Below are 16,727 nucleotides of genomic sequence, written 5' to 3' on the forward strand. Positions count from 1 at the left end.
TATTGTTAATTTTTTCGAATAATTTTGTTTTTATTATATTTGTATCTTGGACAGTTTGGCGATATAAATTACTGCCATATTTTGCATTGCACAAACTGCAACTATATTTTTCTGTTTTTCAAACAAGAGCTTTCGTAATATAAACTAACTACAATAACCAAACCAAGGGGACAGCAGTACAGTACTAAAAATAGATTAGTATCGTAAGCTTTCGCTGTCTACCGCCAGATAGCACTACAAGCTGCACCCCCTAGACCAGCCGGGCGCACCCGATAGGCAGTAGGCACTAAGATTTGCTGCGTCTAGACACAAGTTAAGTTCTGTTGCATGTAAAATCTTTGTATTGCTAGTAACAGAGTCCTGTTGTTTTGTTTGTGGTAAAACAAATAGAAAAGGTGAAAGTGTTAGGGACTGTTTAAATGAATCGTGGAAACAAAGTCTGTGTTGACAATGCCTTTTACTACGGTTTAAAAAGCGTTTCAGCGCGAGCATAAATTTTATTACTAAAGCAAACAAATGGAACTTGTGAAGTGTAGATTGTGTACCTCTAATGAAAATTTAATTGAAATATTCAGTGAGGATGGACATGCTCGCCGTCTCGCCCTTAAAATCAACGAATGCCTACCAGTCGTGGTAAGTAACTATTGGCACCTTCTTTGACTAAATATTGTGGATCGTCCGCAGAGCGGACAGTTAACGAAACCACAATAAAATATGATGTTGTGAGAGACTTGTACAGTGTTAGATGCCTTGACAGTCATGGGGAAAAGGAAATTACCTCCCCCAAAACAAATAAGAGGAAATATAACGACAAAATGTAAAGTCTATGAAAGTGATCTAGTTTTAAACTGTTACCCTCACACATTTAAAGCTATAACAATTTTTTAGGTTAAGCATGTTTCCTGGAATCTAAATGAAGACATTGAATGTGAGCAAATTACTGGCATTATGAATTAATTTTGTTATTTATATATTTATTCCTTGATAGACCATTTAGTAGAAAAGTATGGCATGTGAGATACATGACAGAAATAAAATATACGCATATAAAACATTTACAAAGTAGGCTAAGATTATGTGAGCCAAGAGCAGACTAGAGCCATGACCCTATCAAAGGAACCATCCCAGCATTCAACTTATCAATTTGGGGAAACCATGGAAAACACGACAGAATGGCCAAATGGGGAACTCACTCCTGAATTTGAGTCCAGTACATTACGACTATAGTAGCCACCTTGACTCAGTACATGATTAGCAAGAGGAATCACAAATACGTATTGTACATCGTGAGTGTAACATGTGTAAGAAAACAACGAACAAGAAATTTTGAAAATAAACACACAGCTGAAATAGTGAAAACCATGAACACATTACATAAGAGTGCTGGAAAGTATAACGTACAATAAGTAAGTCAGTGCTATAGGTAAAACATAAAACTTTGATATCAAACGTATACTGAAAAAGTTAAAATACAAACATGTTATATAGCACTGCAGGAAAGTGTAACAGAAGAAAACCTGCCAACACTATATCAAGCACAGTGAAGCTAGTACCAGGTTCCTTCTCAGAGGAAAACAGAAAACAAACAGCAGAAACACTCTTTGTGAAGACAAACACAGCAAAGATGGTACAGCATTTACATTGTAGAAAGACTTCTCAACAAGAAATCGTTCTAACTCTGATCTAAAAGCCATTTCTCCCTCCAGCCCCTTTATGTATGTTGGCAGTGCATTATAAAGAATGACACCAAAGTGGCTCGCATGTCTTCTGAGTATGGGTTGTTTTAACCTAGTCTATTTAGAGGGATCCACAGTTGCAAGTATTATAACTGTGGTAATATGAGCTGATTTGCAGGTCAGAGTCTACCTCATGTAATCAACACATATTTGTAAATGTGCAAAGAGAGTACAGTAAGCAAAAAGCATTTTAAATAGGGGCTTGCAACGAGCCCTAGTGGAACTGTGTAGCAAGATAGCTATAATTGGTAATGTAAAAATTTCAATGAATCAACTATTAATTTTACATCAGAAAACTATTCTGTAAATTACAGGTGACTGGAAGTAACCAAAATAAGTCATTCTATCACCATCTGTGGAACAAACTTTAGAAATAATTCTCAGAGCAAAATGTGCGGCATTGAGTCTCTAGCTCAGTTTAGCTGCATGATCTTTTCAGTTTAAGTCTTGATCAACATACATCCCTGAAAGTTTAGTGCAATGTATCTTTTCTAACTCATTTCCACACAGTACGAGATTAAGGTACTGGTTTGATTTATCTTCCCAAATTTTATGTCGTTTGTTTTCTTCACAGTAATGGTCAACCCGTTCGCATTGAACTATTGCCCCTTAGGGAATATCATAACTCAATGTTTGACATACTTTGTATAACAGAGGGACAACATTCTCACCGAGAATGGTATTGTATTTCTGTTGTGTCCATGTCACCAAGATACTGATACAAGATTTGTCAAGAAAATCTTACAAAAACTTATAATATTTACATATGATCACTATTCTCACTGTCAGACATTATAAATAATGGCATTACTAGAGACTGGGATGCCACCAATCTGTTTTGATCAGTGACAACAGTGACAGATTCGTTAAGGCTTCCACAAAAATTTGTGTCAAGTTGATGTGTCCAACTATATGAATTTCACCAGTGCAATAAAAGCTGTTGGCTGCCAGCACGTTTTTTAGTTCTTTTTCAAAGTTGCATAGTTGTAAAATTTGCTTGATTCTTTGTGGCAAAGCGATGAAGACGTTTTACAGCCCTCTCCTGTAGTTCAAAGGTTTGTTCTGCGATGCTCATGTCATCTAATGTCAATTAGCCATAGCAGCAATGCTAATTTTTTTAATAAATCTTTCTTAACAACAAGTAATTTTTATTTATAATATTTCCATTGTACTGAAATATTGCATCATTATAGAAAATGGGAAGAGCTATCAGTGGTATTTTAATAATGATGCCAACAGAAATGAGCAAAACACTTGGCATAAGAATTGGTACACAGTTGCTGAGACAGTAGGTTACCATTTGTTGTGGTCTAGAAGATGTACATGTAGTGTGCAAAACTTTCCCTGTCTGTTTTAGATGGTAGTACCCCAGTGTGGTTGTCAGACAGCAATTGTATTACAGAACTGCACCATCCCAGAACTCTTAAGTATTTTATGAAGTGTGATATCAGTGAAGTACAATGCTCCATTTGCTTTAAAGATTAGAAACGGGATGAGCCACAGCGAACTTGCGACCTCGTAGAGCGAGAAAACTTCACTATTCATTCTCAGTGTACAGTACAAATAAAAATTAGTGGAAAGTTTGCCTGTGTCGACATAATATGCCTTGATGTGCTTCTAGCCCTTTGAAAATGGACAGATTAACACAAAAAAATAGTTTTTGAACTTCAATTTTCACCCTTTAGCACTGACTATTCTTAATGCGAAAATAGTGGCATTATCCTCTATGACAACATGATTTTTGAGCAGAGTTTCAAAAATTAGAATTAATTGGAGCTTATCCTATCCAGAAAAGTAACAAACAATATACAGACTAAATTTTTATTTTATTTAGCTATTTAACATAATGTTTTTGATTCTGTGCATCTTGAAACAGAGAGAGTCAAAATTTTCCATTTTGTGTTCGATTTCTACATTTATTACGGGAAGTAATAAGTATAAAAAACTGAGAACCAGTAATTTTAACAGAAACCACTTAGTTTGAGAGGTTTTATTAGTCAGGTTAAACTGGCGTAGGAGAGGGAAAAAAAAACATAAAACTGAAAACTGGTTGTTTCAGTGATAACAACCATCCCTAATCCAGAGTAACCTTAAGTGGAATGAACACATAAAACAGATAGTAGGAAAAGCAGGTGCCAGAGAGAGATTCATAGGAGGAAGCTTAAGGAAATATAACTCGTCCATGAAAGAAGTGTCTTACGACACACTTGTTCAACCGATTTGTGAGTATTGATCATCATCTGGAACCCCTATCGGGTAGTACTGATAGGGGGGAGAGAGAGAGAGAGAGAGAGAGAGAGAGAGAGAGAGAGAGAGAGAGAGAGAGAGAGAGAGAGAGAGAGAGAGAGGGGGGGGGGGATACAATGAAGAGGAGCAAGTTTCATCATGGGATTGTATGGTCAGAGTGAGTGTTCTACACAAATGCTCAACAAACACCAGTGGCAGATACAAGAGAGACATTGGACATCATGAAAGGTTTACTATTGAACTTTTGAGAGAGTATTTTTGGGAAACATTCAGATAACATATTAAATCCTCCCACACACATCTCGCGAAATGACCATGACAAGAGAATTCGAGAAATAAGAGCAAATACAGAGGCTTACCAACAATTATTCTAACCAACATGCCATTTTTGAATGGAACAGGGGAAAAACGGGGGGAAGGGGGGGGGGGAGGCAGTTAGCAGTGCCAGAAATACCCTTCATCACGCATCATCAGGTGGCTTTCGGAGTGTCAGTGTAGATGTAGATCATCAACAGTTCAAAACTTAGCTTGTTAAACACAGTCTGTTCTAGATTCATATAAAGTTCTTAATGTACTTCCATCCATTCCAAAAATCAACACCATTATGGTTTGGTTGATGAGCTTGCAATAAAGCATACAGTGGAGTGGGGTGTGGTTTGATATCACTCTGAAGCAGACATTCACAGGCGAAAATATTTAAAAAGTTGATTAGTTTAATATACTAAATATTATATGGGATGGGGAAACATTTAAAGTAGTTCAGTTTGAAGCCATATTGACTGTCAAATGACCACGACTGTTTCAAAAATATGGAAACATTTTTCAGAGAATGCATCTAGTCAGAAAAGTTGTTGACTTTATTTAATGAAGCAACATGTTTTGAGGTATAAACATTATCATTGGGCTACAATGGATCTTAACAAGAAGCCCTAGCAACGGAGGTAACTGAACACATCAAAAGAAGACAGCCATTTTATCTGAACAAAGTGAGTGAATATTTTAAAAAAAGCTTTATATGAACAGCTGACCAACACATGAAGTGAATATTCCCTCATATTTGGCTATCCATCTGTCCTCTTTTAAAATATTTTATTTGTGCTACTGATTTTGGACTCTGCTTTTTGCCATCTGCATCTATGGTAACAGATGTGCATACTTCTCCTCCTCCACAGAATGGATACAAGACTGTAAAGACCGACTTAAATATCTACGTCTGTGTCTTTGTATTACCATTGTAGTGTCAAGGTGATGTTTGTGTCTAGAAACATGTTGCTTAAATAATTTAATGAAGTAAATCTGCAAATTTCGTGACTGGTAGAGTCTCTGAAAAACCTTTCCAGACACTTGGAATTCTTATTACAAGCTGAGTCATTATGTGGGACATTCCCTTCCAAGGCATGACATGCAAGAAAATATTGACTCTCTCTGTTTCTAGTATAAAAATCTGTCTCATAAGTTCAGTTTATAATAACTTCTAATACTTAATCGACTAATGCTTACTTGCAAATAGTGAGCCACTCCACTGGAATTTCATGCACTGGCATGAGGGTGGACTGGATTTTGCCTAAGGTAGATATAAGTTACACAAAATGCTATCAGAGCCAGTACAGCACTAGAAACCATGACACTTAAGTCATGACATTGTGACTTTGCCTATCAGAGTACTGACATCTTCTGTGGTAATCAGTACCTTTTGTGAAGTTATTGGCTTACCTAATGAGTGAAGGAAGTCTAGTTTCAGGGTAGCATTTAAAAAGGCGTGGTTCTGGGGTGACAACATGTTTGGAGGGCTCATGTGATTTTGTCAGATTATAGCTGTTCCAGTGATGGTAGCTGAAAGACGAAATGTTGTACTCGTTGTGTCACAGTTCATCCAATTGCCTAGTATTCCTCTATCGTGTAATTTCAACCTTGTCCTTCAATTAGGTGTTCTTTATTTGTAACAGTTTACTATTACTACCTGGGGGGGGGGGGGGTCAGTAAACCCAATGTGTGCCCACCTTCTGAAAATATGGCTGTCAGCACTTCCTTCTGATATTCTGTTGCTTCCGACTTACCCAAAAGTAACTGAACTTCCAGTGCCCGTGCTCCCATCTGGACCATCCTAGTCAGTCATATTTTAATACTCTCACTATGACACAAGCATAGTTTCTCTGCTGACATTGATATGTAGGTTTCTTTCCTCCTCTAAGCTAAAAGTACTTTACATTTTCACTTGCGCAAATTTATGTAATCTTCTAATTTCACTGGGTGGGGATAATCATGAAGTGCTGGTAATGTGCATCCAGCCCCCCTACTGGCAATCACATCAGTACATGAGGCCTTGCTCTGTCTGTATTACCTAATTACAACTGTTGATGTGTGATGGAACATTAACAAGCTCTGTGCCATCGCTTCCATTATGTCTGCCCTGAAGAGGTGCAGTATTGTCACTATTTCACACCTATTCTGTACATTCTCAGTGGCAGTGCCACCTGGGAGAAAGGTGTTTGCATAATTCTTACTCCCTCTTTTGTAACTCTGGCCGTACAACAGTTGTTAGTACATTCACACAGCATCACAGTAATCCCTTCCCATTTACTTAAACTAAATATTTGCTTTAGGAAACGAGAAAGATATAATGAAACTTAACAATAATCATAAAAACAATCCCACAACATACAGTAAATCAGTGACCGAATTACCATACACATTACTCATAAACTACTTCATAAAACCCTATGACATTGCTGTCTGTTACAATGTGGTCTAAATACATAGGGCATTCCAGTTTTACCCTGCTTGTCAATCTCCGTTTCCTTCCTATCTTTCTTAAAGTTCTTTGCCAGTAAGCACACTAGTACTTGTAGCAAAGTGTCCACAGATCTTTTAAATGGCTTAATGTGCCCCATATGCACAATGGAGGTCCTTGTTGAGAGTTGTAACTTCACATTTACAAGTGATGCCATTTCTTATGACTGAGTATGGTCCCTGGTATTGAGTTAGGAACTTCTTCGTCTTACCCTTTGGTCTGTAGGTACTCACCAGCAAGACCCATTGACCGATATAGTATTCAGTTAGCTTACTAATGCGTCGAACTATTTGCTCTGTTTACCTTCTTCTAAACATCTCATGACATCTTTGCAGACTTATTCACAGACTTCCCATTCTTCCCAAACTTAGGCTTAATTACTTCAAAAGGTGAAGGTATCTTTTCCCTGTGTACTACCTCATTTGGTGATAGCCTATCGGTGCTATGTACTTTAGAAATATATGCCGCTATGAAGTAAAAAGGTAAATGTCCCAGTTGATGTGATGGCTGTTCACATAACAACTTAACATTTTGCCAACATTACGTTGAATGCATTCTGTTCTTCAATTTGATTGAGGGTGGAGCAGGCTAGTTCTGAGCTTCAGAATGTATTCTAGATGGTATAGTTGCTTAAACAGATCAGACACAAACTTAGTACCTTGAGCGGTAATGAATTGTAATGGGAACGTCAGATTTCAGTAACCAACTCTACATATACATATACATATACATAGATGCTCTGCAAGCCACCATATGGTGCGTGGCGAGGGTTCCATGTGCCACTACTAGTCATTTCCTTTCCTGTACCACTTGCAAATAGAGTGAGGGAAAAATGACTGACAGTATGCCTCTGTATGAGCCCTAATTTCTTGTACCTTACTTTTGTGGTCCTTCCATGCAGTGTATGTTGGCAGCAGTAGAATTGTTTGGCAGTCAGCTTCAAATGCTGGCTCTCTAAATTTTCTCAATAGCATTTATATATTTAAAAAAAAAAAAAAATCGTCTTCCCTACAGGGATTCCCATTTGAGTTCCTGAAGCATCTCCGTAACATTTACATGTTTGAACCTACCGGTAACAAATCTAGCAGCCCTTTTCTGAATTACTTCAATCTGACCTGGTATGGATCCCAAACACTCAAGTAGCACTCAAGAATAGGTTGCACCAGTATCCTACAAAATGCGGTCTCCTTTACAGGTGACCCACTCGTTCCTAAACTTCTTCCAATAAACCGAAGTCAACCATTTGCCTTCCCTACCACAGTTCTCACCTGCTCATTCCATTTTTACGATGGCCATTGCCATCATATTTTCCTGTTGATAAGAGATTGCAATCATCACAAAAAAACATAACATGAAAAATGGTCTGTGATGGTTGACGTACAGTGGTTATCTGCTTGTATTAGGCTGAATTGACCCAGAATGTCCATCCCCATCCTTTCAAGCTGCTTGGATGCCTCCAGTTATATTTACAATGGTACACATTGATGACTGTGATGGTGATGTTATGCACATGGTATACAATTTCTTACATACTATCTGATGTCCTGCCCATGTGTCCTTCACCAGTATTTCTCGACTGCCCTCCGTGACCTGCGAATACATTGCTGTGTGCTTTTATTTGGCACTTTGTCTCTCAAAGCTGCAGGTATCACAACAGTGGTCCATACATTGTCATTGTACATAATAGCCCCTTGTATGTTGTGAACTGTTACTGTGTCCTAAATACTTGACAGTCCGCGTCAGCAATCTGCATTTCTTGTCATTCAGCAAGCTGTCTGCCCAGCACATACATGACCCCAATCTTCCTGCTCAAACCATCAGCATTGCTGTGTTTCTTACTGGGCTTGTATATCATTTCATTATCAAATTCACTTGGTTTTAGTACCCAACATGTTAATATGATTGAAGTGACAACAGATATATTTAATACCATAAGTAACACTTAGTATTTCCATCTTTGTGGTTGAGTAATTCTATTGTGCTTTATTCAACTGTCAATGCGTGCACTACCAGGTGTTCTAATCTGTATCCTGACTGAGAATACATCCAATTACCTGATTGCTCACGTCACAAGATAAGATAAATTCCTGAATGAATTTTCACTCTGCAGCATCATGTGCACTCATATGAAACTTCCTGTGTGCCGGACCAAGTCTCAAACTCAGAATCTTAGCCTTTCACAGGCAAGTGCTCTAGCAGCTGAGCTACCCAGCCACAACTCTCAACCTATCCTCACAGTTCAGTTCCAACAGTTTCCCATTCCCAGCCTTCCAAACTTCAGAGAAGTTCTCCTGCAAAACTTGTAGGACTAGCACTTCTGGAAGAAAGGATGTTGCTGAGCCATGGCTTTGGGGGGGGGGGGGTTCCAGAATGAATTTTCACTCCGCAATGGAGTGTGCACTGATATGAAACTTCCTGGTAGATTAAAATTGTGGTAGAGCACTTGCTCGAAGAAGGCAAAGCTCCTGTGTTGTTAGTGGTTTTGTTCGGTACACGGTTTTAATCTGCCAGGAAGTTTTAAGATTAATTACTTTTCATAATTCGGAAATATTAACACTGGACTTGTTAATGCCTCTTTCACTTTATCAAATGTGGTTTGACAGTCAGTTGACCAGTGAAATTGCACACCATTCTCCAAGAATTTTGTTAAGGTTTTAGCAATTTCAGCAGAGCCCCTAATGAATTTTGTATAATAATTTCAGAATCGTAAAAATGATTTTGTCATTTGCAGTGGCAAGAAATTGCATACAGCCCCGATCAACCTGGATCAATATTGGTGCCGTCTTGGCTGGTCAGATGACCTAGTCTGGGATAATTATCTCTTGTTGATGTGAAGTGCTACACTCAGTACTTAGCATTAGATGTTCTGCACACAACCTCTTGAAAACTTCCTCCAGTTGTTGCACATGCTCCTATAGGTTTTTAAAAAATACAATGTCATCCAGATGAAACATGCTTTGTTTCATCAGTTTCGGTCCCTTCAACAGTCCATCCAATAGCCTCTGGAAGTAGCTGGAACATTCTTAAAACCAAGAGGCGTGTTTTGATACTGATAGCAGCCCATGGTACAGTAAATGCAGGCTTTGGTTGGTGATAACCACTCTTTAAATCCACTGCTGAGAAGTTTTTGCGTAGAACTAGTTGTCTGTGTTATGTTCAGTATAGGTTATGCTAGGACATGTGTCCATGATTGTTCTGGGGTTTAGATATCACTAATTGCAACAAAAGCTGTACCACGTCATATCATTTGATGACTTCTTGGGAACAGTTAAAACTGCTGCTCCCCAGGTCTATCAGTCTATTCAGTGATGCCATAGGCCAACTGCTGGCTGATTCCAGGGGAGTGTTTTAGGACCGTTGCTATTCACAATATATATAAATGACCTTGTGGATAACATCGGAAGTTCACCGAGGCTTTTTGCGGATGATGCTGTAGTATATCGAGAGGTTGTAACAATGGAAAATTGTACTGAACTGCAGGAGGATCTACAATGTATTGACGCATGGTGCAGGGAATGACAATTGAATCTCAATGAAGACAAGTGTAATGTGCAGCGAATACATAGAAAGAAAGATCCTTTATCATGTAACTACAATATAGCAGGTCAGCAATTGGAAGCAGTTAATTCCATAAGTTATCTGGGAGTAGGCATTAGGAGTGATATAAAATGGAATGATCATATAAAATTAATCGCTGGTAAAACAGGTGCCAGACAGATTCATTGGAATAATCCTAAGGAAATGCAGTCCGAAAACAAAGGAAGTAGGTTAAACTACACTTGTTTGCCCACTGCTTGAATATTGCTCACCAGTGTGGGATCCGTACCAGATAGGGTTGATAGAAGAGAGAGAGAAGATCCAACGGAGAGCAGCGCGTTTCATTACAGGATCATTTAGTAATCACGAAAGTGTTACGGAGATGATAGATGAACTCCAGTGGAAGACTCTGCAGGAGAGACGCTCAGTAGCTCGGCACAGGCTTTTGTTGAAATTTCGAGAACATACCTTCACCGAGGAGTCAAGCAGTATATTGCTCCCTCCTATGTATATCTCGCGAAGAGACCATGAGGATAAAATCAGAGAGATTGGAGCCCACACAGAGGCATACTGACAATCTTTCTTTCCACGAACAATACGAGACTGGAATAGAAGGGAGAACCGATAGAGGTACTCAAAGTACCCTCCACCACACACCGTCAGGTGGCTTGCGGAGTATGGATGTAGATGTAGGTAGGTTGTAGGTGCTCAGATATTCTTTATAGTTTCATATAGAACAGAGGGTTATTACCTGTCAGTATTCTATGTTGCGTCACAGGTGCTTGTGGTTATGGTCCACCAAGATTGAACAGATCTGTGAATCATACTAACCAAGCTTCCATAAATGGCTTATCCTTCCCTTCCAAATGCTTCACATTCTCGCATAATGCATATGGGTTGAGGGTTTGCATGTAGTAGCTTGTGGCAGCTTCACTGATGGGGATTCCCCATAGTTCTAGAAGGGACAGATTGGCGTGTGGAGATTTTTTGGAGTGAAGGAGTGAGCCAATTGTGCCAGAGCCATCACGTGAGTAGGACATGTATGTGTGTGAGAGAAGCATCATAGTGTGAACAATAATTATGAAGCTCAGGATTAATTTTGTGTCAAGGGAATTATTATATAATTAAAAAATGATTGTACGGTAAGAAATCAGCAATGTTAAACTTGTATAAGCTTGTGATAAATAAGTGAGTAATTGTAATGCGAGTGCGACCAGAACAAGTGGGAACGTAATACTGGATTTTAAAGTGAAATAAATTGACTATGTCATACAAAAGTGTTCACATATTGCAACCTTTTCATTATTATTAGAATTTTTGGAAGGCAATGAGCTGTAGAACAGTGTAGGAGAAAAGATAGGGCATGTATCATAGGCTCATGATCGGATGTTTAATTCTGCGTGCATGTATCAAGAGAGCAAGTTCGCTCTCCAAACTTGGCTGCTTATGAATGTCCGATGCCTAATTTTCCAACCAGTCAGACTATACCAAGTCATAATCAATTGAAAATCAATAAATACTACAGAGTGGCTGCTTACATTTGCGACATGTGACAACTCTTAACTGCTTAAATCATCGGAGGTGATCGTAGGAAGTACAGGACGCGTGCAAGAATAGTTTTCAAACGTTTGGATAGGACGAAACAACCGCTACAAGAAAGAAGAAGGAGCCTCATCACAGAACGAGACAAAGAATACATCAAGAAGATGCTACATCACAGTGAACAGCAGCCAGCAGCAGTGGAAAATATAGAATGTAAGTGTCGCAAGTTGCTGTAGGCCATTAACAAAAATTATTTCTGTAGAAATAGTCTAACAGTGCAGCATAGGCTATGAAGTGAAGTGATTAAAACTGCATGTGACAAAAAATATTTCAGAAATTTAAATACTGATAGAAGTTGTGTAATATTTAGGAAACATAATAGTAAACTTACAAGGGAACATCCTCATCGCACCCCCCTCAGATTTAGTTATAAGTTGGCACTGTGGATAGGCCTTGAAAAACTGAACACAGATCAATCGAGAAAACAGGAAGAAGTTGTGTGGAACTATGAAAAAAATAACCAAAATATAGAAACTGAGTAGTCCATGTGCAACATAGGCAACATCAAGGATAATCTGAGCTCGGGAGCGCCGTGATCCCGTGGTTAGAGTGAGCAACTGCAGAACGAGAGGTCCTTGGTTCAAGTCTTCCCTTGAGTGAAAAGTTTAATTTTTTATTTTCAGACAATTATCAAAGTTCAGGCACCCCACACAATCAACTTCGCTCTCCAAAATTCCAGGACATGTTCACATTTGCTTGGACATATGCAGGATTTGACTGTCTACACACGGAAAAATTTGAAAACGTTACAAACATATGTTTTGACAGAGCACAGGGGAAAACTGTGCGACTGTGAAACTGTTGCATTCATTTGTTGCAGTTTATGTGACAAACTCTTATGTTTTAATCACTTTTTTCGGAGTCATTATCACATACACAAGAAAACCTAAATCGGGCAAGGTAGAAGAATCTTTTTACCCATTCGCCAAGTGTACAAGTTAGGTGGGTCGACAACATATTCCTATCATGACCCGCACATGCCGTCACCAGTGTCTTATAGAATATATCAGACGTGTTTTCCTATGGAGGAATCGGTTGACCTATGACCTTGCAATCAAATGTTTTCGGTTCCCATTGGAGAGACACGTCCTTTCGTCTACTAATTGCAGGGTTTTGCGGTGCGGTCGCAAAACATAGACACTAAACTTATTACAGTGATCAGAGACGTCAATGAACAAACGGACAAATCATAACTTTGCGAAAATAAAGAAAGTAAACCTTTCACCCGGGGGAAGACTTGAACCAAGGACCTCTTGTTCCGCAGCTGCTCACGCTAACCACAAAACCACGGCGCTCTTGAGCTTAGATTATCCTTGATGTTGCCTATGTTACTCATGGACTACTCACTTTGTATATTTTACTTATTTTTTTCATAGTTCCACACAACTTCTTCCTGTTTTCTCGATTGATCTGTGTTCAGTTTTTCAAGGCCTATCCACTGTGCGAACTTATAACTAAATCTGAGGGGGATGCGATCGGGAGGTTCCCTTGTTAGAATTGCAAAAAATGGAGCCAAAATTGGCGATAGATGGGATTTAGAGAGAGAGAGAGAGAGAGAGAGAGAGAGAGAGAGAGAGAGAGAGAGAGAGAGAGAGAGAGAGAGAAAGAAAAATTAAACAGGAAAAAAGTGAGTAATAGTGAAGAATATCTGAATAGTGATGAGACTGAATTCTTCTTTTAGAATATCTGAGCACAGGAAACATAGCTACACCCCTGAGTGATAAATGAGGGAAACGCGAATACATACACCCAGAACAGAAAGGCACAAAACAGTAGTAGCGAGCAAATATAGTGGGTTTGGCGCATTTGTAGAAACGCCAAAATCAAGGGTAGGAACCGGTATCGATCTCTAACAATTAATGGAAGTGTTGGGAGAAATGAGGGAACAAAAGGGAGATATTGAAGAAATTAAAGCATCAATAATACAGAAGATTGATAAAAAATGGGATAAACAAAATGTAAATATCAAGGAAATGTTTAAAAGTAGGACAAAAAGGTGGATAAGAAAATAAAGGAAGGAAGGGAAGAACAACAGGAAATGAATGAAGAAGTAAAATCACAGCTAGGGAGACAGCGAACAGTAATTAAGAAAAGAAAGGAACATCAGCATGAGAATGTAATGAAAGAAGTAGATGTGATAGCTGTTCCTGCAAATATGACTGTACAGAGGCAAGTGAGAACTAATAAACACGTAAAGGAGATCAAGCAAAAATTAGAAATCACTAACCAAGTTGTAGGAGAAGCACAGAAAGTACAGCAAACTATAAAACAGTAGGTTGAAGAGGCAGTCAATAGCAAACTACACAGTGAAGCAAAATCAGCGACTGGCAAAACTGCAATAGTGGCCAAGACAAACCCCTCAAGTGGAATTTATACATAGTTGTAAATGTACTAATTTCATCCCAAAGTTGTGTCCTTTTGCAACCATAACAAATTTCCACGGGTTATTGCCGGAAGTATGGGATGACAAAACAAAAATTTCTTATTTCATACATCAAATGGACAACGAAGCATATAACTGGGATACACGGTTAGAAAAGGAACACTTAAAAGTATGCAGAATTGGAAAAAAAAAAGTTTCTAAACAAACATTGGTCCAAATGAAAACAGGATAGTATTGTTGCTTCTATATGTAATAATCCATACATAGGCGAATGGCTGGAACTTAGTGAGTTCTTGTTAAAGGTATGTCTTGACACACCCTACAACAATAGAAATGCGGTGAGATAGATGGTAAAAAGATTACTGTGTGAAGTACGTAGCCATTCAATAGGAGCAATTATTGACTTAGTGGAGCAGTCCAGGATCATATTTGTGCAATTAGAATGTGAAGATAGGCAACCAGAAACGAAAAGAGAGAACTATAGTTATGCAGCACTGCAGCGCGGGATACACTGAACAACAGTCGAGAAGTGAACATAGAAACAGAAGAGGCCAAGGATGCAACAATTATGCTTTCAGATACCATGAAGAAAGAGGGCAGGTGGATGAGAGGAAGATTCAAATAATGGAGGTCAAGTAATGTGGAGATGGCTGAGAAAAGTGACAAAAGTATAGGGGTTTCGGGATTGGGCCGACCGGAAACTTACTTGAAGGGACCTCGAACAACTAGGGAATATGTGAGAAACTTTTGTTATCAAATCAGAAAAGATGAACGAGAAGACCTTTTAGAAGAAGATGTTACACTGAAAGATAAGGCAGTACTCACTCCTACAATCGAGGTCAAAATATGTGGGCATGTGACTTAAGTCGTTAGTCCACTTGGCAAGTCAGCTGTGTGCAGTGGCAAACAATGTTTATAAAGAATTACTGAAATCGGGAGATTACAATAATAATTTCCTGGTAAGTGGATTCATACTAAAAGGGGCTGTATGTGGATATCTGAAAACAATTAACTGTCAGAGAATGTTGCAGATTGATATAAAAGAAGAATCTTATTGTACGGACTCTGTAGTTGGGCCTAATTTGCAAGAGGAAGTCTGATTGGTTGATGGAGCACAATGCAGAAGTAGATTACGTAAGAAATAAAATGAGGTTTTAGATGGACAAGAGGAGAAAAAAGTAAAATTTAATGACAAAACAACAGGAGATAGAATAAAAGGTTTTCCCGCATACACTGATTAGGAGCTTGTGAGGATGAAGTAAAAAGAAAATTCAGTAGATCCTACCGAAGTGGCATATTTCTGAATAGTAATTAAGAAGCAAATAAGTTTACATGAGAAGAAATTAACAGAAGAATAAATAGTACTTGTAATGTATGAAGCATAGCAGCTGGACAGTTATCCCTATTAATTCAAAAGTTCAGGGAGATTTTTGGAAAAAGAACAGCAATAATAAATGGTCCTCCATATCGTATAGAATTAAAGCCCCATAAACCTTATTTAAGTTACCTTATCCAATTCCACAGGCCAGAAAAGAAGCAGTAGAAAAAGAATTGCAAAAAATGCTGAATACAAGAGTAACACAGAGGGGTCGAATTCAGTGTACTAGCCTTATAGTCATTGTGGCAAAGAAAAATGGAAATGTGAACCTTGGGTTGGACACACAGCAAGCAAACAAAGTATTTGAACCAGAGAGGGATTGAGCACAAAGCTTGATTTAACATCTGGATATTGTAAAGTTCTGACGGACCTGAAATTGAGGCCATATACAGTGTTTTTATATGAAGGGAAATGTTATCAATACAGAGAACTACCTTCTGGATTGAATATAATGGTATCGGCTTTTATCATGACTCTAGACCAAGTGCTAGGGGAAGAAGTGATGAAAAAAAGTTACCATTTATGTGGATTATATATTAGCAGCCAAATTAAGTTGGGAGGAACACACAGTAGAAGAGATACTATAAAAGTGTTCACTTGAAAGTGGAAGACTTAATTTTCAAAAATCGGAGTTTTGAAGACTGGAAATACCTTTCCTAGCACACATTTTAGGGCTAGAAGGGATAAAACCTAACTCAGAAAAGTTCTCCTACCCAAGAAATAAGAAGCAATTAAAAAGTTTTTTCTGTCTCTGCGGACTCTGTTGTCAGTCCTGTGGCGAGTGAACTTTAAATGGCAAAGCACTGCATAGACTATTGAAGAAAAATACCACATGGCCATGGACGGCAGAATGTATGACAGATTTTGAGGAAATAAAACAAAGGCTCTGTAATGCTGCAATACTGGCTCATCCAGATATGCAGAAAACATTCTGCCTAGTTTGTGATGCATTGGGTTATGGTATCAGGGTCCATTTATACCAAAAAGAAAAAGAAGATGGGAAGGAAGTAACAAAAACAATTGCCTTTAGTAGTCTGGCATCAAATGGCCGTG

General features: G+C 38.5%; 1 protein-coding gene across 3 annotated transcripts in view; it reads left to right on the plus strand.

Moving 5' to 3' along the window:
• The first annotated feature begins 363 nt into the window (after positions 1 to 363).
• The window catches only part of LOC126248927 (oocyte zinc finger protein XlCOF6.1-like), an 85,093-nt gene continuing 68,729 nt past the window's right edge, over positions 364 to 16,727 (plus strand). For 2 of the 3 annotated variants that reach the window (XM_049950430.1, XM_049950431.1), the window contains exon 1: positions 364 to 633. In XM_049950430.1, the coding sequence (XP_049806387.1) occupies positions 517 to 633 (117 nt within the window). In that variant the 5' untranslated portion in view covers positions 364 to 516. The remainder of the gene's footprint in view (positions 634 to 16,727) is intronic. The other variant, XM_049950432.1, reaches the window with a different exon arrangement.

This window comes from Schistocerca nitens, chromosome 3, assembly GCF_023898315.1.
Source record: "Schistocerca nitens isolate TAMUIC-IGC-003100 chromosome 3, iqSchNite1.1, whole genome shotgun sequence".
Lineage (NCBI taxonomy): Eukaryota > Metazoa > Arthropoda > Insecta > Orthoptera > Acrididae > Schistocerca > Schistocerca nitens.